Source organism: Heliangelus exortis, chromosome 10, assembly GCF_036169615.1.
Source record: "Heliangelus exortis chromosome 10, bHelExo1.hap1, whole genome shotgun sequence".
In the NCBI taxonomy this organism is placed as follows: Eukaryota; Metazoa; Chordata; class Aves; order Apodiformes; family Trochilidae; genus Heliangelus; species Heliangelus exortis.
The window spans coordinates 301,018-323,353 of NC_092431.1; the positions used below are offsets into that span (position 1 = coordinate 301,018).

General features: G+C 66.8%; 3 protein-coding genes across 11 annotated transcripts in view; all 3 read right to left on the reverse strand.

The window, feature by feature from the left end:
• Positions 1-292: 292 nt before the first annotated feature.
• On the reverse strand, positions 293-2,057 carry LOC139800291 (probable N-acetyltransferase camello). 2 transcript variants are annotated; one of them, XM_071753079.1, is made up of 2 exons: positions 1,966-2,057; positions 293-1,315 (listed from the first exon to the last, which is right to left on the reverse strand). In XM_071753079.1, the coding sequence occupies exon 2, from the start codon at positions 1,300-1,302 to the stop codon at positions 628-630; it is 675 nt and encodes a 224-aa protein (XP_071609180.1). In that variant the 5' UTR covers positions 1,303-1,315; positions 1,966-2,057; the 3' UTR covers positions 293-627. The 2 variants fall into 2 exon arrangements, with proteins under 2 accessions (XP_071609180.1, XP_071609181.1); XM_071753080.1 differs by having other exon boundaries at positions 293-1,310; positions 1,966-2,013.
• Positions 2,058-2,691: 634 nt separating this feature from the next.
• Positions 2,692-8,487, reverse strand: CPXM1 (carboxypeptidase X, M14 family member 1). Its single transcript, XM_071753050.1, has 14 exons — positions 7,944-8,487; positions 7,406-7,507; positions 7,004-7,113; positions 6,485-6,624; positions 6,339-6,423; positions 5,485-5,635; positions 5,327-5,415; positions 4,950-5,073; positions 4,564-4,760; positions 4,299-4,478; positions 3,910-4,207; positions 3,696-3,835; positions 3,508-3,610; positions 2,692-2,958 (listed from the first exon to the last, which is right to left on the reverse strand). The coding sequence occupies exons 1-14, from the start codon at positions 8,449-8,451 to the stop codon at positions 2,705-2,707; spliced, it is 2,481 nt and encodes an 826-aa protein (XP_071609151.1). The 5' UTR covers positions 8,452-8,487; the 3' UTR covers positions 2,692-2,704.
• A 3,316-nt stretch (positions 8,488-11,803) lies between these two features.
• The window catches only part of LOC139800280 (transcription factor COE4-like), a 13,544-nt gene continuing 3,011 nt past the window's right edge, over positions 11,804-22,336 (reverse strand). For 2 of the 8 annotated variants that reach the window (XM_071753062.1, XM_071753057.1), the window contains 16 exons: positions 21,246-21,402; positions 20,980-21,043; positions 20,860-20,915; positions 20,672-20,745; positions 19,656-19,724; positions 17,873-17,954; positions 16,316-16,433; positions 15,511-15,644; positions 15,296-15,422; positions 14,868-14,956; positions 14,506-14,571; positions 14,209-14,356; positions 13,944-14,129; positions 13,235-13,426; positions 12,935-13,010; positions 11,804-12,803 (listed from right to left, as the gene is read on the reverse strand). In XM_071753062.1, coding sequence (XP_071609163.1) covers positions 12,940-13,010; positions 13,235-13,426; positions 13,944-14,129; positions 14,209-14,356; positions 14,506-14,571; positions 14,868-14,956; positions 15,296-15,422; positions 15,511-15,644; positions 16,316-16,433; positions 17,873-17,954; positions 19,656-19,724; positions 20,672-20,745; positions 20,860-20,915; positions 20,980-21,043; positions 21,246-21,402 — 1,633 coding nt within the window. In that variant the 3' untranslated portion in view covers positions 11,804-12,803; positions 12,935-12,939. Of the gene's footprint in view, positions 12,804-12,934; positions 13,011-13,201; positions 13,427-13,943; positions 14,130-14,208; positions 14,357-14,505; positions 14,572-14,867; positions 14,957-15,295; positions 15,423-15,510; positions 15,645-16,315; positions 16,434-17,872; positions 17,955-19,655; positions 19,725-20,671; positions 20,746-20,859; positions 20,916-20,979; positions 21,044-21,245; positions 21,403-22,336 lie in introns of all 8 variants that reach the window. The other 6 variants (XM_071753061.1, XM_071753055.1, XM_071753056.1 and 3 more) reach the window with 5 other exon arrangements.

The following is a 22,336-nucleotide window of genomic DNA, read 5'->3' on the forward strand; positions in this document are numbered from 1 at the left end:
GGGGGGGCTGCATCTCCGCGAGGAGGGGGGTCCTGGGCGGGGGTGGGGGACGAGCAGAGCCCATCCCCCGCCACCACCCGGGTGTCCCCCCCCCCCGCCAAATGGATGAGATGCGTTGACACTGGACACCCCCCCATAGCAGCAACCTCATCAATTAGGGGGGATCCAGCCCCATTTCCCTCCCCCCTGTGGGATATTGTAGCCTCCAGCCGTGCCGTTGCCCCCACAGCCGTGCCAGACCCTTCCTTTGCAGTGCCAGGGACCCCCACCACACCATGGGAAGACCCCAGCGCAGAGCTGTGAAGGATTCATTTATTTTTCCACTCTTTCCAGGAGCAGCACCTGACCTGCAGACACCATGGATGGGGGGGAACAGCCGGGGTATCACTGGGGCAGCCACATGCCCCCCAGGGGACATGGAAGCACCAGGGCCGGGCACAGCCCCCCCAGGGCCCCCTTGTGCGGGGCCAGCTGGACCCCACTGATCCCCCCCAGCACGAGGGTCCCGACCCCCCGAACTCCCTGAGAACCCCCACGGCACGGCCCAGAGCAGCACCGCGGCAGAGCCAGCACGGCGGGGGGGCACCGGGCACCCTCCATGCCAGCGGGGGGAGCGTGGGGGGTGTCTCAGGACCCCCCCTCCAGGTCGTAGCGGTAGGTGGTGATGGTGCAGTTGGCCAAGCGGCCGTAGAGGGTGGGCAGGAGGTACCGTCGGTCCCGTCGGAACCCCAACCTCTCGTAGAGCCCCTGAGCCTCCCGCTGCACCATCAAGGTGTTGAGCACCACGGCGCGGCAGCCCCGACGGCGGGCGAAGCCCAGGGCGGTGCGGGCCAGGGCGCTGGCGATGCCCCGGCCCCGGTAATCCTTCCGCACCGCCATCCTCTTCAGAGCCAGAACCTCCCCGACGGAACCGCCGCCCTGGGCCGGCCGCACGCCCACCGTCCCCACCACCCGCTCGTCGGCCTCCGCCACCCAGAACCGACCCCCCGAGCTCTCGGCGTAGGCGGCCGCGATGTCCCCGAGGTCGTCCCCGAGGCAGCGGTCGATGTAGGAGCTCCAAGCCCAGCCCAGGAGGTGCCGAGCCAGCGCCAGGAGCAGGGTGAGGGCCAGCAGGGGCAGCAGCAGGGAGCGGGCACTGGCCAGGAGGAGCCCGAAGGTGCAGCCCAGCAGCAGCAGCACCCAGGGCTGCCGCAGGACGTGCAGGCACAGCGCCGGGGCGTACTCGCTCATGCCGGTGGCGAAGACCTCGCGTACGGCATCCCGGTCCTCCTCCCGGTAGGGACGGATGCGGAATTCCCCCATGGCGGGGGCTGCGCTGAGATGGAAGGGGAGGGGGTCAGCCCCCGACCCTGGGGGCTGCATCGGGCTGGGATGGTGAGGGCGGAGAAGGAGCTGCTCCCCCTCAGGCCCCCCCACGTCCCCATGGACCCCCAGATCCTCCCAGGCCCCCAGCCCCTCCATTCCCCCCTGGGTGCCCCCAGCCTCCAAGACCCCCACAGGAACCCCCGGACACCTTACAGCACACCACACCCCCCCCCATCCCACAGAGCCCCCAGCTCTCTACCCCCGGACCCCCTCGCACCTCAGTGCCTTGTGCTGCCCCCAGGAGACCCTTCCCCATCCCCGGCAGTCATCCCCACACCTCCCCACCACCAGCCCACCCCCTCCCGCACCCCCTTCAACCTCTCACGGGGACTCTCCAAGTAGCCCCGACCCCTTCACTGCCCTGGCGCCCCTGGGACCCCCTTACAGCCCCCTCCCCAATGCCTCTCTATCCCCGGAACCCCCCTCCCGAGACCCCCCATGATCTCAGCATCCTCCGGACGCCCCCCGCGACCCCCTCTCAGGGTCCCCACAGTCCCAGCACCCCCTCAGACACCCCCACTCGATGTCCCCGTGGTGCCCCGGGTTCCTGACTCCCCTGGACCCCCCCAGTGCCCCCCCCCGCTCCGACCCCCCCCTCACCGCCCTCCGCGCGCCACCGACAGCGCCCGCCCGACGCCGCCAGGCCACGCCCCTCCCGCCACCACCAGCCAATCAGCGCACAGCAGTGGGGGACGCGCTGACGTCAGGGCAGCCACGTGGGGCAAATGCTGGGCGGGGCCATGCCCGAGGGGGCGAGGAAAGGGGCGGAGCTTAACCCGCGGTAGATCCATTGAGCTTCAGGAAGGGGGCGGAGCCAAGAGAGGGCGTGCTCCGAGGGGGCGGAGCCTGGGAGCCGGCACCGCCCCTTTCCCACGGAACCCCCCGGGGCAGGATCGGGCCCGTACCCCCCCCCCAGCTGGGAGCGGAACCCGGGCGCCCCTTGTCCCGGGCGGGATCGGGTCCCGTCCCCTCACCCACTGTTCCGGCTCGGGACAGGATCGGTCCCGCATCTCCCGGCCCAGCGGGGGGCAGGACCCGTTTCGTGTCCTTCCCCCCCCGACACCCGCTGTCCAAGGCCGAGGCAGGACCGGGCCCCTTGTGCCCCCCACACACCGAGGGCAGGATCGGGACCCCCCTCCCCGCCGCCCCTCCCAGGGCGCAGGACCCCGCACAGCCCCGCACAGCCGCAGCACATCAGCTTTACTGGGAGTTCCCGCTCCGGGTCCGGCCCCCGCGGGCCCCCGCGCCGTCTGCAGCCCCCGCTGTGTCCCCCCCCAACCTTCCCCGCCGTGTCCCCCCCGGATCCCCGCCGAGCCCGCGGCCCCCCCTCTCCCCACGGTCACGGAGCCCGGCGGTGGGCGCGCAGGCGGTTCAGGCGCTGCCGCCGCAGCCGCAGCAGATCCGCGGGGGTCGAGGGGTCCCTGCCCGGTGTCCGCCCCCGGGGTCGCGCCCGAGCCAGCCGGAAGCTGCATGGGGTGGGGGTGTTGCGGTAGGAGACGCGGCAAGGCTGGCTAGCCGGCTGGTAGCCCTCGGCCCGCGCCGTCACCTCGTACTCCCCCGGGTTCAGCAGCCGCCAGTAGTCCCCGTCAAGGGCTGCGATGGGCAGGGGGTGGGGGTCAGGCTCCCAGCCTCATCCCACCTCCTCTCTTCCCCACCCCCTCCCCAATCCCGTTCCTGTCTCCATCCCACCCCATCCCCTTCCCATTCCCATCCCCAAATCTTCTGTCTTCATCTTGTCCCCATTCCCAAATTCATCCCATCGTCATCCCCATTCCCATCTCCATTTCCTCCCCCTCCCTAAATCCCATCCTCATTCCCTCCCCAACATCATCCCATCACTTCCCCATCTACATCCCCAATCCCATCTCCATTCTCATTCTATTGCCCACCCCATCCCTATTCCTACTTTATTCTCAGCTTCTTTCTATTCCCATCTGTACCCCATTTCCTTCTCCTTCCCCTTCCCAGTCCCATTCCTGTCCCTCTTCCATCCCTATTCTCATCCCATCCCCTTTCCATGCTGCTTCTTCTTCCCATCCCAAGTCCTCCTGTCCCCATTCCCATTCCCAGCATCATCCCATCCCCTCCCCATTCCCATCCCTACCTCATCCCTTCCCCACCCCACTCCTGCTGCCCCCATACCTGTCCGGATGTCGTGGTTGATGCCATCCACAGAGATGATGGCGTTGGCGATTCCTTTCTCCGTCTCCCTGTCCCGAACCACCCCCTTGATCCCCCGGTGCACCTGGGGCCGGTGGGACACAGCGGGGGTCAGAGGACAGGACTCCCGGGCCTGTGTCCCTCCCCGTGGGGCCCCCCCGTGTCCCCACCTGCTCCATGTAGAGCAGCAGGGCCTCCCGGTTGTTCTCCCACTCGTCCGGCAGCTCGGAGGCGTGGGGGAACTTGTCACACGAGAGCTCCACCGTGATCTCGAAGCAGTTGGTGTGCAGGTAGCTGAAGTCATTCATACCTGGGGGGCAAGACCAGGGGGGTCACGGGGATGTCCCGGTGACCCCTCCCAACCCTATCCCCCCCTTCACTCACTGCCAGGCACCGTGTGCCAGTTGGCCCCGTTGATGATGTTCCCAACGCGGGCGAAGTCATCGTAGTGGCAGAGGCGCCGCTCCTCGGTGGCCATGGCCAGGTTGGAGGTGGCGTAGACGGTTGCCAGCCATCGGAAGACCTCGTCGTCGGGTGTGGGGGTCAGCTCCTGCGCCTTCCAGTAGGTGCGGGTCATGTCGAAGGGGTAGGTGACCACCAGCTCCCCCCCGTGCAGGTTGGCGCTCAGCACGAAGGGGACGCGCTGCATCCAGTCGATCACCGCCCGCGTCTCGGGGGCCACCTGGGGGTGGGGACACCCGGTGTCACCGGGGCCCTGCAGCCACCCCCTACACACACACGCACGCCCAGGGGTGGGTTTTGGGGGCGCCCACCGTGGCGTTGGCCAAGGTGTAGTACTCGGGGATGGGGATGTAGTGGTTGGGGAACTGGTGGGGCACGAGGTCGTTGTCCTCGGCGTCCCACAGTGCTGTGTTGAGGTCAGCAAAGTTGTGGTTGAGATCGATGCCCTCGTAGGTCCAACGACCCATGGCCCAACCTGACAGCTCCGAGCCCTGCCGGGGACATGCACACACACACACTGTGTCACCAGTGACAGCACCGGGAGGAGCAGGGGGGTGCTCAGCACCCCAACCCTACCAGCTTGTAGGCGGTCTCGTAGCCATCGGGGTTCATGGAGGGCAGGAGGTGGATGCGGGTCTGGGTGACCAGCTGCACCACGCGGGGGTTGCCACGCCGGAACTCCCGGCACAGGTATTCCATCAGGTTGAGCAGCAGCTCCCGGCCCAGCACCTCGTTCCCGTGCATCCCCGCCACGTAGCGGAACTCCGGCTCGCCTGGTGGGCACAGCGTGGGGACACGGGGGACACCCTGCTCCTCCAGGCATTGGGACATCCCCGGGCATCCCCATCCGCCTGCCCCAGCCTGGGTGTCCTCAACTCCCTGTCCCCATCCTGCCCCAGCCTGGGTGTCCCCGACACTCCAGCTGTTCCCTCCCCCCCTGCCCCCTGCCACAGGGTCCGTACCCACTTCATGGCGCCCGGGGTGGTCGGAGATCTCCATCACGTACATCTTGAGGCCCCGGTAGCTCCTCCCGATGCTGTAGACTCGGGTGATGTTGGGACACTCCTCATTCACCCGCCTCATCAGCTGGGGAGGTGGGCACAGCGATGGCACCCAGGGTGGGGGGAGACAGACCCTGCCCTGTGCCAGGGTGCCCCCAGAGTGCAGAGAACCCCACTGCTCCATGCCAGGGTGCCCCACACCAGAATGACCCCAGGGATGCAGGGACCCTCTGTCCCATGCTGGGGTGTCCCCAGGGGTGCTGAGACTCCCACTGCCCCACACTGGGCTTTCCCCCACAGGCAGGGGGCTGCAGGGTGGGGGGCTGCAGGGTGGGCACCTTTCTCATCTCCTTGTAGTTGTGATGTCGGAAATCCAGGGGGTCGGTGGGCAGGGGCTGGCGGGGCCAGGTGTAGGCATTGTTGGGGTCTGCGAGGGGACACGGTCAGAGCTCCGAGGACACGAGGACAGGACCCCCGACCCCTGGGGGGCACCCACCAGGCAGCGGGCAGCCCAGCACCTCTGCCCGCAGGCAAATGGTGCCGTTCTGGAACCAGGTCTGGGGGTTGATGCGGAGGTACCGGGCCACCACCGGAGAGGGCAGCAGGTTCAGCACCGGTGTCTCGGGGTCCTTGTTCCCCGGGAAGACCTGGGGGACACACATGGACATAGCCCCTGGGGGTCCGTGGGCTGCTCTGCCCCCCAAACCCCACCCAGCACCCAGACTGGAGGGTCCCCACAGCACGGGCACCAGGAATGAGCACAGGGACCCCCAAACCTGCCCCCGGCACAGGGACCCCAGACCCATCCCTACACACCCCAAACTTGCCCCTGGCACGGGAACCCCCAAATCTGCCTCTGGCACAGGGATTCCCAAAGCTGCCCACGCGTGTGCAGGGGGGTCTGGCCGGGGTGGTAGCTGGGGACAAGTGGCCTTTGTGCCCGGTGCCAGGGGGGGAAGTGCTGGAAGAGGCTCATGGGCTGGGGCCAAAGGCAACAGAGCTGGGGCCAGCCCAGCGGTTAACCCCCTCCCCCGGCATGGTTAACCAGCCCATCACCGTTAACCAGCCGATCACCTTAGCCCAGTTAAGCCCCCGGTGTGGTTAACCACCTCTGGCACAGTTCAAGCCCCCAGGCAGGGTTAACTCCCCGGTTCAATTACCCCCTGCAGAGTTAACCACCCCGCGGGTGGGGTTAATCCCCCGGCACAGTTAACCCCTTGGTATGGTTAACCCAGACACACAGTTAACCCACTGCCACGGTCAATGCCCCCCTGCCCTCTTTCCCCCAGAGGTCCGGGTGGGCCAGGGTTGGTAGGGGGGGGCTCCTCTCCCCCCCCCCAGGTCACCTACCACCTCGGCGGTCCCGTTGCGGCAGGGGTGCCACTCGTGCGTGTCATTGCTGACCTGCACCTTGAAGGTCGTCACCCAGTTGTACCTGTGGGGACAGAGGGTCAGGGGGTCTCCGTGCCCCCCGCCCCCCCCACCCGCGCCCTTACGTCCAGATGGAGTTGAGCCCCTGGGTGACCACCCCGGTGAAGTTGGTGATGCCGCCGGCGTCCACCTCCAGCCACTGCTCCGTGTCCTCCTGCCCCGCACACCAGCCCCCGTCGTACAGGTCCCCGTCGTACAGCCCTGACTGCGGGAGAGGGGCGGGGATGGGGGAGGGCCCGGCGACCCCCTCCCCACTGCCCCCCCCTGTGCCCCCGGGGTGGGGCTGGAGCGGGACCCCTCGAGGGGCCTCGGGTGAGCCCCCCTCCCCATCCAACGGGCTGGAGAGCCTCCACCACACGCGTGCCATGCACAGGCCACGCACACGTTGCGCACATGCCATTGAAACCTCGCACACGCTGTGCATGCACGTGCCACGCAGACCTCGCACACGCACACGCCAAGCACACACGCCATGCGTGCTGCCCACACCGTGCCACGCCGTGCCTGAGCTGCACGTGCCACTTACACAACACATACATGCCATTCACGTGCCCGTGCCAGGCACACGCCAGGCACACGCCCACCTGTATGTTGAGGCGCCCGCGGTGCGCACCCAGCCCGTAGCGCTGCTGGCTGGAGGCTCTCAGCTGGGAGTCCTGAACCCGCAGGGACTCCAGCCCCAGGGGGGGACAAGCTGGGGACAGAGAGGGGACAGGCTGGTGTGGCTGCAGCGGGGCAGCTTGTGTGTCTGGGGGGGCCTTGCCTGTGTCCCCCACCCCGCTGCAGGGTGGGCACGTGTCTGCACATCCATGTGCACTCACACGCGTGTGCAGCAGCACAGTGTGCACCACTCGCGGGGTGTTCCGTGCTGTATTGTGTGGGAAGCACGTGTGTGCGTGTGTGTGTGCGTGGCACGGAGGTGTGTGTATGCACACGTGTGTGTGCCCGTGCAGTCGCCCCGCCCCTGCCCCCCCAGGTGTACATACGAGAGTCCCGTGGAGCAGCTGTGTCCCTGCCCGGAGCCTTCGGCCTCTTCCTCACCACCTTCTTCCTCACCACCTTCACCCGCACCACCTTCTGCCTGGGGGCTGGGGGGCAGACAGACCCCGGGGGGGGCTGGATGATGGGGACTCCATCAATCCCATCCCCTGTGGGACCCCCCACCCCACTACACCCCTCCCTCCAACACCCTGGGGCACCCCCACCCCCACAGCACAGCCCCATGGGGGTGCAGGGCCCCAGCACACGCGTGCACACACACGCTGCACACGCACATCCCTGTGCACACACACAGAGCAGTGCACAGATTCACATGCAAAACACATCCATGTGCATGCACAGACACACATGTGCACACGCCTGCACACACGTGTGTGAACACACAGAGGTGCATGTGCACACGTATCCTTGCACATGGGTCTCTGCACACACACACACACCGCACACATAGAGCTGTGCACGGGGCCCTCCCTGCACACGCGTGTGCAGACCACACACACTCACAGCCCCCCGTCCCCCTCCTACCTTTGCCCCCAGGAGCCCCCTCCTTGGGCCGCGTGCCCTCTGGGGGTACGGGGCTAGATGGGGCCCCTCGTGGAGTGGGGGGCGCGGGGGTGGCCCCACTGCCCTTTGGGGGGGCCGCCCCGGTGCCTTGGGGGGATCCCGTCGTGGTTGGAGAGGTCTTCGGTGCCGTGCTTTTCGGGGGGGTCGCCCCGGTGCCTTTGGGGGGGCCCGTCCCGGTGCTTTTGAAGGGTCCCACCGTGGCTGGGAGGGGTCTCGGTGCCGTGCCTTTAGGGGGGGTCGTCCCGGTTCCTTTTGGGGGGCTCGCCGTGGTCGGGGGGGGTCTGGGTGCCGCCTCTCTCGGGGGTACCGTGGCGGTGCCCATCCCCGTGGCGCCGGGGCGCCGGGGCTCGGTGGGAGCAGCCGTCAGCCCTCGGGGTCGGGGGGGCTTCCCCGGGGGCGCCGCCCGGGAGGGGTGCGGCGGGGGGGCGAGCAGCAGCAGCAGGAGCAGGGTGAGGGGCAGCCCCAGCATGGCCGCGGCGGAGCGGAGCGGAGAGGCCCCCGGCCCAGCCCGGCCTGACCCGGCCCAGCCCCCCCCCACACGCCCCTCCCCGCTCCGCCCCCCGCTCCCGCCTGGCCGGGACCCCCGGCAGGGGGGGGTGGAGTGGGGGGGTGGGCACCGGGTACTCGGGGCCGAGGCGGGAGGTGCGGAGGGGGAAAGTGTGTGTGTGTGTCCCGGGCTGCTCCGGGACCCCCCTCCAGCGGGGGACACCGTGTCCCCTCCGTGTCTCCTCCGTGTCCCCACTGTCCCCAGCACCGCACCCCCCTGCCCTTGCACCCCCGGTGTCCCCGCCTCCCTTGCACCGTGTTCCCGCTGTCCCTCAGGTCTGCGTGGTGTCCTGACTGTCCCACAGCCCCCGCAGTGCCCCAGCCTCGTCCCTCCAGTGTCCCCAGCCCCCTGCAGTGTCCCCCCTGCCCCCAGCCCCCTGCGGCGTCCCCAGCCGGGAGCAGCGCTCGGGAGGGGGGGAGGCTCGGATTGGGTTCCGCCGTCCCGCCCCGCACCAGCCCTCGGTACCGCCGGCTGAGCCCGGGGAACCGGGAGGCCCCGGAGCCGCCTGGGCGGAGCGGAGCTGGATCCCAGCAACGGAACCGGGACCGGACCCGGGGGCTGCTCGGAGGAGCTCCGGGGAACGTGGTCGGGATGCCCAGGGTGGGAGATGGGGGTCCGGGAGCCCACCGGGGAACGGGGACGGTCCCTGGGTCCAGCTTCTCCCCCTACCCTGAGCTGAAAAGCCTCGAGGCTGCAGGGAACCTCCCCTGAACTCATCCCCCAAAAAAGTTAAGAATTTTTTTTTTTCCCCGGACAGATTCCTCCTTCGATTTTCTACAGGACGGGGGGGCACGGGCTGGGCTCGGATCACCGGCACTTTGGGGGCAGTTCGGTGGAGCACGGGGGATGGTCTTGTCCCTGTCCCCTCCAACAGGTCCCTGCAGGGCTGTCCCAGAGCCAGTGGCACTTGCTGCCAGCCCAGGATACCTCAGCCCAGGGATGTTCCTGCGGATGGGATCCTCCACCCAGCAGCTCCCGGGGATGTCCCCTCCCCACTCGTGGCGGGGGGTGGGGGCCCGGCAGGACGCGGCTGTTCCCGGCCGGTCCCCGGGGCTGGCTGGTGGGAAGGGTTTGCTCAGAGCTGAAGCATCTCCCGCATCCTGCTGCGGGCTCTGGAAAGGGTCCAAGGGGGGGTATTCCCCCTCCCCGCCGTGGCTCAGTCCCCACGGGATGGCACTTTCTAGGTTTGGTGCAGACCTGGTCCCTCTCCTTCCTCATCCCCCAGCTGTGGAGTGGTGGTGGGGGGCGGGGGGTTTGGCCCCACTCCCGGGGTCCTGGGGGCCAAGGCAAGCGGCTCTGCAGGCTCCAGGGCTCCCGTCCAGCCCCACTCAGCACTTCCAGGGATGTTCTGGATGGTTTCCAGATGATTTTCCCCGCCGATGGCTGCCAGCTCCCGCTGTGGGACAGACCTTAAAGGCGCCGGAGCCTTTCCCGGCAGGAATGCCACGGGATGGCTGGCACAGCCCCCCGACACCCCCCGCCAAAAAACCCCCACCGTGCATTGGAGCTGGTGGCCCCAGGGGTACTGGAGCCCCTGGAGGGGGTGGGGGGGTGTGTCCTGCTGCTCCCCAGAGAGGTGGGGAAGCTGGGATCCCTCGTGCTGGGGTGTCCCCAAAAGGGGGGGTGGCTGAGCTCCGTGTCCCCAGGCTGGCTCACTGCCCTGGCTGTGGCTGAGCTCAGGGCTACCAGCCAAGGAAAAGGCTTTGGCAGCCACCAGGCCAGCCGCGGGACTTGTCCCCAAACCACCCAGCAGTGCCTGGGCCTCGGACAAGGGCTGAGGTGAGGAGGGGTCTCCGGGGTGAGGAGGGGACCCCAGGCTGGTTGAGGGGTCCCCGGGCCAGCCTGGGCCCATCTCTCATCATCCCTGTCCTGCCAGTGGGGGACACACAGGGGTAGGTGAGATGGGACACAGCCCTCCAGTGTCCCCCACTGGGGGTAGGAGAGCTGGGGGGGCCGCTGAGTTTCGGGGTGAGTGGCTCCAAGGGGCATTGGGAGGGTTTCCTTGGCTGCTGGGGCTGTCCCCAACCGCTGCTGTCCCCTCCCTGAGGATGGTGTCACTCCAGCAGACACGGCTGTGACATTGGCCCCCGGTACCTCTCCACGGTGGGGCAGACACCCACCTGCAGCTCATGGAGGTCCATGGTGGGGCACGGTCCATGTCTGCGGGAGGGGTGGCCATGGGTGGGGGTCCGTGTCTGGGTCTGGGATTGTAGCCACGGGTGCTCACACCCAGGAGCAGCTCATGTCTCCAGGGATGGGTACGCCTTGGCCCGATGGCTCCTGTGCTGGCTCTGACTCTGTGTTCCACCCCACAGACATGTCCGGGTGCTGGGGAGAGCAAACAGTGACAAACGGTGACAAACAAGAGGTCCAGCTGGCGCTGTGCCCGGGGGTGGTGATGTTGGGGTGCAGGCAGGGGTACGGGCAGGATCCGCGGGCAGCGACAGCCCTCTTGTGGCCCGGCTGGGGAGGGGACAGGGCTGGGGACAGGGACGCGTCCCAGGGGGGTTTCCAGCTCCTGATCCCCGGCCCCACGCACCCCCTAGGTGGTCGCCCACGTCCCGTGGGAGTGTGGCATGTCCCCAGGGGCCTGGGGGGTGACACGAGGTGGCCCCGAACAGGTGCCGGTGGCCCGGTGTGTGCCACCCCCCCTCACGCGCCTCAAGGCTCATTAACCTTTGGTGATGAAGACAATAATTAGCACCGCACAGCAGCCGCTGCGCTCAACTGCGCTGGGACGGAGCGGGGGGGGACGGGAGCCAGCAGGGCGGGGTCCCCAGGGTCCCCAAGTGGGGGGTCCCGTTCCTACCTGCGGGGTACCTCCCACCCCCCTGCAAAGGAAAGGCGGCACAGGGAGGGTCCTTGGGGTGACCACAGCTTAGGACAGCCCCCCAGGTAAGGGAAGGGGTGGTCAGAGGAGACAGGTGGGTGCTGGGAGGGGTGGCATGGGCGAGTCCCCCCCCGTCCCCTCTCCCTGAGGACTCCCGGACCCCCTGCACTCCTGTGCCGCAGGGCTGGTGTCATTGTCTCTGGAGGTGTCCCCAAATGCCACCCCCCTTCCCTCTCACAGACCTCCGTGTCACGGAGCACCCCACGCGCCCAGAGACACCCCCTCCCCCCCCCCGGCCATGGGGGGGCCCTGTCCCCGAGGTTTGGGCGAAGGAAGGGGGGGGAAATTGCCCCCAGCCCCGGGCCCCCCACAGGCAGCCTGGGCACGGGACATTGGTCGAGGACGGTGGCACCGGCGGCACGGGGAGGGGACACACACACGCCCTGGCACCGACACGGGCCCCCTCCCGCGGGTGGGGGGGAAGTGGCGTTTTTATTTTTTTGTCCCTTTTTCTTTATTTACAAAATTCCCGGCTGAGAGGAGAAGGGAAACCCCGGCAGGAGCAGGCAGGGCTGGGGCGGGGGTCTCTTGCCCCCTCCACCCCACCAGAGCCCCTGCCCACTCCTAAAAATAATAATAATAACATTATTAATAGTAATAATAAATGATAATGATGAGGGAGGAGGCGCGGCTGTGTCCCGGGGGTCTGGGGACAGTGCTGTCCCCAGGTGAGGGCTGGGGCAGCCAGACCACCCCCCTGGGGTGGTGCTGGGGGCCCGATCCTGCACGGGGAAGGGTGCTCAGGCTGATGTGTGGCCTCAGCCCCCCGGGAGCTGTGGGTGGGTGGCTCCAGATGTGGAGCTGCACAGCTGGGGAGAGAGCCAGGAAGTGTGGGGGGAAGCTGGGTCCTCCCGGAGCATCCATCCCACCCCCGAGCATCCATCCTGCCTTGGAACAACCCCCATCCTGCCCTGGAACAATCCTCCTTCTCCCATGCATTTGTTCTGCCCCAGAACACCCATCCCACCATCCGAGCATCCATCCCATCCTAGAACATCCATCCTATCCTAGAGCATTCATTCCACCTTGGAGAATCTACCCATCCTGCCCTTGAGCACCCCTCCATTGATCCATCCATCCATCCATCCCACCTCAGAGCATCCATCCCACAGCCACCACTGCCCCCCAACCCCCTGTGTCTCCCAGTACCTTTCTGGGGCTAAACCCAGACTGTTTGGGTCATTCCCCTCCCCAAAACCCCTCTCCAACCCCAGACAATCCGTTCCTCCCCCAGCCAGGGTCACTCCTTGATGAACTGGGTGAGGCCACGGGGCAGCAGGATGGGGGGAGGGTCCTTGCACCCCTTATCCCCACGGGATCCCCCAGAACGGGTTGAGATATGAGTCCTGATCCATGTCATGGCTCTGGTACCATCCAGACACAGCTGCAAGGGTTGGGAATGGTGGGATAGGACACCTTGGCACCAACATTTTGCTGTGGACAACTCAACGTCGCCATTTTTCTGCAGCGAGTTGTCCCGTGCTGGGAGGGGAGGTGGCACATGCCAGGACTTACTGTGTTTAGGAGTAAGCCAGGCCCTGGAGCGGCCGTGATGGCGTGTGGAATTTATCTGAGTCCTCAAAAACTGGGTCTGGGGTGGGAGGGAAAGAAAGAGAGTGAGGAGGAGTGGGGGGGATGTGGGGAGTGGTGGGTATGGGGTCTGCAAAGGGGAGAGGAGGGTCTGCAAATTAGGGTCTGCAAAGGGGAATTAGGGATCGATTTGGGAATCGAGCCCCTAACTTCCCTTCGCCCCCTTTGCGAATTGGGGTTGGGGCTCCCCACCTTTGTCCCCAAGAGTGTCAGCAGTGTCCCCACCTTGCAGGGCGCTGGGACAGGCGGGTGAGGGGGAGCTCTGGGGCCGGACGACAGGGGCGAAGGCGCTTTTCTGCTTGACGGCCGAGATCATGTTGACAGGGGAGAAGGAGAAGCCCGCCCCGGGGGTGGGGACATTGGTGCCCACCGGGAGGGTGACAGAGGAGGCGGCGAGCGGGGGGCTGGCGGGCACGACTGGGAAGGGAAGGGGTAGAAAGAGACAGGGGACAGAGCTGGGGACAATAGGATATGGCCCCCCGGGTGGGGTGGCACCGCACCCTGGGGACACCCTGAGAGGACGTTGCTGTGTCCCCACTCTGTCCTTGTGACTGGCAGTGGCTTTGGGGACACACCGGAGCTGACACATGGCTCGGGGGACACCCAAACGCTGACACGTGGCTCTGGAGACTCTGGGACTGGCACATGGCTTAGAGGACACCCAAGGGACAGCTTCATAGTGTTGGTGACACTTCGGGGCAGGTACATGGCACTGGGGACACCCCGGGGCTGGCACACGGTGTTGGGGACACCATGGATCTGGTACATGGCTTTGGGGACACCCTGAGCGCGGTATCTGGTGCTGGGGATAGTTTTGGGGACACCCTGGGTCTGGTATGTGGCTTTAGGGACATCCTGGGACCGGCACATGACATTGGGGACACCCCGGGGGCAGGTTCACGGTGCTGGGGACCCCCCGGGGTCCCCAACTCACTGGCGTAGGGGGAGGTGGCGGTGGAGCCGTTGAGGAAGCTGGGGGAGCCGGGCACCCCCAGCCCGGCCATGGTGCCCCCCCCGTAGCCGCCGATGCCCGACGCCCCCCCGTAGCCGCCGGGCTGGGGGGTGGAGCCGGGACCCCCGTATCCCCGCGGGGAGACGCTGCCCGTGCTGCGGGGATACCCTGCGGGGGAGAGGGGACAGGGCTGGCACCGGGCGGGCAGGGGGTGACAGCCCCGACCCCCACCACCCGTCTCACCCACCTTGCTCGGCGCCCTGCGGCGAGTCGCCCATGTTGGTGGCCAGTTGGCTACCGAAGGAGTTGGCCCCCATCATGGCGGGGGGGGCGGGGTTGCGGGGGACGCTGTAGAGCGCCTCGGCGATGTCTGCTGCGCGCTTCAGGATCAGCTCCTGGCGTCGGGGACAGCGAGGTGACACCCGGCCTGTGCCGGGCGGCTGAGACCACCCCGACTCCTGTGACCTCCCAGTGTCCCCAGGAGGGGCTGGGGGTGCAGGGTGGGGGTCCGGGGGGTGTTTGGGGGTGGAGGGGGCCGCAGTACCTGGTTGCTGTGCTGCATCCCGTACAAAGCCTCCACCAGGTCGGCCGCACGCTTCAGCAGCACCTCCTGGGCCAGACACCATGACCCCCCCATTGCCACCTCAGTGTCCCCCCATGTCCCTGTCCGAGTCCCCCAGTGTCCCCCCTGTAACTCCCAAACTCCCCCCCCCTCCCACTGGTCCTCCCATGGTCCATGACACCCCTGTACTCCCCCTTGGCCCCCCCATGACTCTCCCTGCATCCTCCACCTCACCCCATTCCCCTCCCCCGTGTTCCCCCCACGATCCCCTTCACCCCCAACATGTCCTCCCACAGGTGATGACATGTCCAGGGGTGTCACCAGCCCCGGGGGGTGGTCCCCACCTTGGGCAGGCGCTCGGGGTCCCCGGGGTGCCGGGGAATCACTTTCTGCAGTCGCTGGAACCCGTAGTCGATGGTGGGCTCGTTCAGTGCTGGAGGGGGGGCACACACAGGTGTGCATGAGCCTCTGCACTCACACACACACACACACACACACACACACACACACACACACACACACACACACACACAACGTGTGCCCCTTTCCTGAGAGACTGTGTCGCACCCCGAGGGTCTCAGCCCCATCCTGGGAGCCTGTGCCCTCTTGCAGGGGTCTCACCCCATCCTGGAGGGCTCTGCCCTGTCCCGGGGGTCTCACCCCACGCCAGGGCTCTGTGGCCCACCCTGGGAGGCTCTGTGCCCTGTCCCAGGGGGTGCTGCTCTCTGCCGGGGGTGTTCCCCCCCCCCCTCCCCGGGGGTCTCGGCCTCACCGGTGTAGACGAATCTCCCCGGGGCGCCCTTGCAGAACTGTTTGGATTTGTAGGACAGCGTCACCTCCACCACCCCCGGGATGTGGCGCGGGGGGGTCTGCACCCGGATGGCATGAGGGGTGATGAGCTGCAGGGGGGGGACACACACAGGCCTAAGCCCGGGGCCAGGGGGGTCCCCCCAGGCCCCCTCCTCATCCGCTACCTCCCCCCCGTACCTCGCTCCACACCAGCATGGTTCCAAAGACCACCTGGAGCCCGTCGAAGAAGTTGTCACCGATGACGATGACAGTGGCCCCGCCCGTGGTCCAGCCCTCGCTGGGGCTGATGGCCTTGATGCAGGGGGTGGCTGCTTCGGGTGGGGGGGAGAGAGGGCAGCAGTGAGTGGGGGGGGTGGGGGGCGTGGGACAGGGGGCTGGGGGCGAGAAGGCAGAGAGGGGGAGAGTGAGAACCGGGCAGTGGAGATGGGGGAGGACGTGGACATAGGGATGGGGGGACATGAGACACAGGAGTATGGGGAAATGGGGACACGGAGAGGGGGAGACAGGTGGGGATATGGTGACATGGATGGACACGGGGGGTCATGGATGACACAGGAGGGACAGGAATATGGATGGAGGGACACAGAAAACATGGGGACATAGGGACACAGGAACATGGAGAGAGGCGACATGGATGGACATGGAGAAACAGGGATATGGATGGGGGACACATGGACAGAGACACGGGCATGGGGACATGGACAGGCATGGGGACACGAGTAACAGGGACATGGGGACACAGAGACACAGGTAGGGGTGACATGGGTGGACATGGGGACACAGGAGGGACATGGATAGACACAGGGACACGGAGAGAGGTGACACAGACGGACGTGGGGACATTGATGGTCTGAGGTGGGAGCAGGGGATGGAGGTCCACGGGGAGGGGACAGGCAGGAGCACTGGCTCATCCCCAGTCCCACACACGTGTGTCAGGGCAGGGCACAAGTGTGAGCATGGGCAGCAGCTGGGGGTCTCTCACCTTCGGTGGGGTCGAGGCGGCGTGCCCGCCGGCCATGCTTGGAATTGTTGTGCACAAACATGTTGTCAGACACGGCCAGGACGTGCCCCTCCACACTCACTGTCGTGGACACCACCACCTGCAGGACAACAGGCTCAGGGCCACCCTGTCCCCCTGTCCCCACGGCATTGGGGTGGGGGATAAGGGTGGGGACCTCCTCCCATTTCCCAAAGGGGTCAAGGGGAATTAGGGACTCAATTCCCTTTGCAAATCCCCACTTTGCAACCCCCAATTCCCTCACCCTCACCCCTTTGCAGACCCCAGCTTGCAAACCTGAATTTGGTTTGAACCCCTTTCCAGACCCCCAGTCCCTGAGCCCCTTTGCAGACCCCAGGGTGCACACCCCGATTCCCCTCATCCCTTCTGCAGATCATGATCCCTCTTAACGCCCTCTGCAAACCCCAGCTCCCTGAACCCATCTGCAGACTCCGACTGGCAAACCCCAATTCCCTTTGACCCCCTTGGTACCCCCAACTCCCCCCACACCCCTGATCATCCCAGGACTGGCTCTGGATCCCCTGTGCCTTGGGAGTGACACACGTGTGCACTGTGACACCCGTGGAGCATGTGGGTGCGTGTGTCTACGTGTGTGTGGACATACGTGTGTGTGTGTGGACATATGTGTGTGTGTGTGGACATACGTGTGTGTGGCAGTGGACACAGGAGTGCACGTATGTGAGAGTGCACGTGAGTGCATACATGCGCACAGATGTCCACACACATGCATGGCAGCACATACGTGTACACGTGCACACATGCCAACGCTTTGCACAAGCAGCCCCTGTCCACCCAGGAACACACATGTGCACATACATGCCTACACACGTGTCCGTGTGTGCCCCCTGGCTGTGTCCCCGCGGTGCCACCCTCCCCCACCTCGTCCCCGTGCCACTGACCAGGGGGACCCCAGGGGACACCCCAGGCGCCCCTTCCCCATTTCCCCCCTCCCTTCCTTTCCCCCCCTCCCTCGGCGTGGACTTGGCTGCTCTCCCGGCGCCGCTCGCGCTATGCAAATTGGATGGGTCGTTAATCACGGAAAAATGTCACAATTATCATATCTTGACGAGAGGCCCTAATGAAGGCGCCCGTGCTGGGGGGGGATTGCGGGCCGGACCCCCCCCCCCCCCCCCCCCCCGCTCTGCTCCCCAACCTCCAGCTGCTGCGGGAGGAGCTGGGCTGGGGCAGGGGCTGCGGAGGGGAGGGGGCTGCACGGCGGGGGTTGCAAATTTGGGGTTGGGCAAAGGGATCGAGGGGGCCTGGGGTCTGCAAATCGGGGTCTGCAAACCGGGGGGTGCGGAGAGGGTGAGGAGAATTGGGGTTTGCAAATCGGGGTCTGCAAAGGGGGTTGGAGAACTGGAGTCCGCAAATCAGGAACTACAAGAGGGGTTGAGGGAATTGGGGGTTGCAAATTGGGGATTTGCAAAGGGGATGAGAGGAATCCCCTCGACCCCTTTGGGAAATGGGAGGAAGTCCCCACTTTTGTCCCCGTCCCCCCCCGCGGCAGCGTTTGGAGTTCACCTGGAAGCGCCGCATGTCCCGGGGGTTCCCCGCATTCTTCAGGCAGTTTTGGTTGCACTTGAGGAAAAACTTGAGGAAAAACCTGGGATGGAAGGAAAGATGTCACCGTGTCACCCCTGGGCACCTTGCTGTGCCAGGTCACTGTGCCGTGACAGATCATGGTGTTCCCAATCCTGGGTCACATCCCAGAATCCCATCCTGTCCCCATCCCCATGTGCCACTCTGTCCCCTTCCCATTGTCCCATCCTGTCCCCAGCTTAGGGGGGAGGGGGACATAGGGGACAGGAGGCTGGGGAGGGGACAGAGGTGCTCAGGGCGAGGGGTCCCAAGGCGCCATTATCTATTTTTGGAGGGCAGGATGGGACCCCTGGGGACAACGGGGCACCCAGGGACATGGGCACCCCTGGGACCCCCGGAATGTGGGCACAGGGCCCGAAGCAGAGGGCACAGCTTCCTCGACCCCAGACCCCTCCAGACCCATCCCTGGAGGGCACCCAGCCCCTGGGGACACTGCTGGGGGGCTCGGGCCTCCTGGACAGAGGGGACACCCCTAGCTTGTGCCCCCCCTGTGCTGGGGGTCCCGCCATTGGCCAGCATGGGAGGGGGAACACAGAGCAGGGATCCCACTCGGGACGCTGCCCACGGGGCCGGGGTGATCCGGGGCGAGAGCAGGAAGATGGGGACCCTCTCTGCGTGTCCCCCCCGTGCCTGGCAGGTGGTAATCAGGGAAGGAAGGAGCTGGAACACAGCAGGAAAACATCTTCCCCCCCCCCCCCCCCCCCCCCAGGAGATTGACTGGGACGGTGTGGGGCAGTGACCCCCCCCCCGGACCCCCCAACCCCGGGTCCGCGCTGCTGGGATGGGGGGGGGGGGGGGGAGGATCATCCTGCACCCCAGGTCGGCCCCGTCCCCCCCCAGCGGCCCCGCGCACATGGGCCCGGGAGTTAAAAATACCGACGGGTGCATTCATTAGCATCCCTAATGAACCCCGCGCCCCATTTAATATGCAAATTCCCGGCGCTGGTGCCGAACACCTTCTGTTCCGAGCGCATAAATTTGAATCCGCAATTAGAATAATCTTGTATAATTAATGAAAAGCGTCAATTTTAGCTCCTAAGTAATTTGATTAACATGTTGATAGGGCACTTAGCGGGCTCTCCAAACCAGTGGGGCTGGGCGTCGGGCGGGGAGGGGGCTGGGGAGGCCGGGAGGGGGGGCGGGGGTGAGGGGTCGGACTGGGCACCCGCCTAGCCCCGGGTGACCCCGAGGGTCCCGGGGACAGATGGGAATCCGTCCCCCCCCCCAAACTCCCTGCCTGCCCCGAACACGGGGATTCCACCAGCCCGGGGGTGTCCCCCCCCTCTCCCCCTTCTCCAGCCCCCCTCAAGGGGTCCCCGGGGGGGACAAATCGCCCCTCACCCCGCAGCCCCAGCCTCCAGCACGGGCTGGGGGGGGCCCCCAGGACCCCCCCTGCACACAGTACAGGACCCGCGCTGAGGGGGACACGGGGATGTCATTACCGGGAGAGGGGGGGACGGGGAGATGCGGGGGTCACGGCTCGCACAGCTGGCTGGGGCACAGCTGGCCGGGGGCGGGGGGGCAGCACATCTGGTTGGGGGGGTGAGGACCCGCGACAGAGACCCCCCGGAGGGTTTGGGACAGCGGGGGGGAGGTTGGAGCTGCTCCCCCGCTCATTAGCGTTAACGAAGCCGCGCTCGGCAGCCCGGGGGACATCTCGTCCGGGGGGACACCCGGGGGAGGGGGGGGCGGCTGGTTCCGGTACCTGTCGATGATAACGGGGTCCGAGGGGGTCTCGTTGCGGTTCCCGCAGCTCTTCTTGTCGCAACACCGGCTGTGAAGGGGGGGGTGTTGGGTCAGGGCCAGACCCACCCCCCCATTTTCCCCCCCTGTGCCCCCCCAGCTGTGCTGCTGAGCTGGGGGGTCCTGCCCCACGGTTGGGGGGCCGAGGGGACAAGCGGGTGCCCCGCAAGAGCTCGGGGTGCTGGGCTGGGACACACACACACCCCAGGATCGGGACATCGGCTGCGTGACCCCGGGGCACGGGGGGAGCAGGACGGCAGATGGGCACCCCCCCTTACCCACCCCACGCCATGGGGCTGAGCCCTGATCTGGGGCTCTCTGGAGCTCGGGATGCCCCTCGGGGGGTCAGTGTTACCCACAGGGGACACGCAGGACCGACAAACACGGCGGAGTTAGCCCCTGGGAGCAGAGCTGGGAGGAGGGACACGCCTCCCCCCCAGCATCGTTATCACAGCTCCCGGGGATCAATTAACACCCAGCGCTAATTGGCTCCAGCCCCCTGCGCCGGGGCGGAAACCGGGGGGGGGGGGAGGGGGACACGGAGGACCCCCGCGCTGGCTGCGGGTGGCACAGCCCCCCACACCTGGGGCTGCCAGACCCCCACCACCAGGACCCGACCACCGGAACACTTCCTGGGCTCCTCCAGGACCCCCACTACCGAAGAGCTCCACCGGGATCCCCATAGGATCCTCATGGGACCCCACAGACTGGGCTTCCACAAGATCCCCACTACGACCCCCATGGAACACCAAGTGGGACACCCATGGGACCCCCACCATGACCCCACCACCAGGACCCCCACCAGAATGCTCATGAGGGCCCCTACAGCACATGTGCTGGGATCCCCACCACTGGGACCCCCATGGAGCACCCATCGGGATCCCCATGGGACCCCTACCACCCAGGATCCCCCCAGGACACCCAGTGGACCCTCATGAGACCTCGCCCATGACCACCCCCCTTGGGACCCCCCCCTACCTGCACATGATCTCGTGTGTGAGGAGCACCCGGCACATCTCTGGGTTCTTGTCCTGCCCCTCATAGATGATGGCCTGGGGGGATGGGACAGCGCGCAGGGGGGTGCCACCGCCTCACGCCCCCCTGCCACCTCCCCAGACTGTCCCCAGCCCCCCCAGCCCCCTGGGGTGCCCCCCTCCCCCCGTTACCTGCTTGGACATGGAGTCGATGAGGCGCACGTAGAGGTCCTGCTCGGTGCGGAGCCCTGGAGGGGGGGGTGGGGTCAGCCCTGCCCGCGCCCCCCCCTAGCCCCCCCCCCCAGCACCCACCGTTGCTGTACAGCAGCTGGAGCCGGTAGTGGATCCCGTTGTTGGTTTTCTCACCGTTCTGCTCCTGGGGGGGGGACACACACGAGGGACATCACTGTCCCCTCTCAGTGTAGCTGGGACCTCCCCACATGTGCGATGAGTTTGGGTCAGGTCTCAGCCCGGGCAGCGCCAGCTCCAGGAGCAGGGATGGTGAGAGGGGTGGCCAGGTGAACTGTCACCCCCCCCCTGCACCACACCACTCCCCAGCCCGTGGCCGGGGGTCTCACCCTCTCCTTCTCCACGAAGTCGATGAAGGAAGTGCGCTCGATCTCCACGGGCTGACCCTGCCGGTCGTACATGGCCAGGACGAAGTGGAAGAAGTTGGATTTGCGCAGGTTGGGGGGGGGCTGCTTCTCAAAGTGGGCACGGGCCAGGCCCACCCCGCTGCCAGACAGAGAAGATGGGGGGGGTCAGCATGGGGGGGCTGCGGAGATCCCCAGCACCTTGCCCTGAGACTCCCAGCACCCATCCCCAGAACCACCAGGACCCTCATCACTCATCTCCAGGACCCCAAATCCCCAGGCCCCCCATCACCCATCCTCAGGACCCTCATCCAGGGGACACACACTGAGTGGAACATCCCAGGCTCAGGGGTGTTCAGGATGGGGGGGGGGGCACAGCTCCCCACTTCAGCAGCGTCACCTGTGGCCTCGGTGTGGGGGGCAGGACCCCCCCTGTGCAGCCAGTGTGGGGAGGGGGCCAAGGTAAACACGGGGATCCAGAAATTGCCCCCCCCCACACCCCCTCAATTCTTCCTCCCCCTTTCCATGATTAAAAACACATCAGGAGAGGTGGGGGTGGGGTTTGACTCCCCCCGAGATGACTTGGGGGGTGGGGGGCTGCTGGAGCCAGTTCCCACCATGCTGCGCTGGGACAGCCCCTGCACTCCACAGGGACCCCCGGGCATCGTGGTGTGGGGAAAGACCTCAAAGACCCCTCCAAAAGCGGAGCAGGACCCTGCAGACCCCACGCCCCTCTCCAGTGCGGGGCAGGACTCTGCAGCCCCCCAAATCCCAAGGGGGTCATGACACAAGGGGGGGGTCACCCCTCTGCCTACAGCTGGAGGGGAACCCCGAGCCCCACAGAGCCCTCAGCTCCACAGGACCCCCTGCTTACAGCCCCCTGTGGGGGCTGCCCCTGCTGGGGGGGGGGCAGGGGGAACACCTCCTGAGGCCTTGGGCTGTCCTTGCCCCCCCCCCGGCATCGCCCCCTGCGGTGGCACCAGCCGGGGCCACGTGTGAAGCCCGGCGAGCCTTGGGGACACCTCTGGGGACACTGCTCTGGGGACACTTCTGGGTGGCGGTGGAAAGCTCGTTAA

What these genes read in the sequence shown, in the direction of transcription:
- CPXM1 (XM_071753050.1), bottom strand. Translation starts at nt 8,451, where the DNA reads ATGCTGGGGCTGCCCCTCACCCTGCTCCTGCTGCTGCTGCTCGCCCCC. An exon ending in CCCCGGGCGCCATGAAGTGG is followed by an intron (nt 4,761 to 4,949) that starts GTACGGACCCTG and finishes TGTGCCCACCAG; the next exon opens with GCGAGCCGGAGTTCCGCTAC. An exon ending in CAACCACGACATCCGGACAG is followed by an intron (nt 2,959 to 3,507) that starts GTATGGGGGCAG and finishes TGCCCATCGCAG; the next exon opens with CCCTTGACGGGGACTACTGG.
- LOC139800291 (XM_071753079.1), bottom strand. Translation starts at nt 1,302, where the DNA reads ATGGGGGAATTCCGCATCCGTCCCTACCGGGAGGAGGACCGGGATGCC.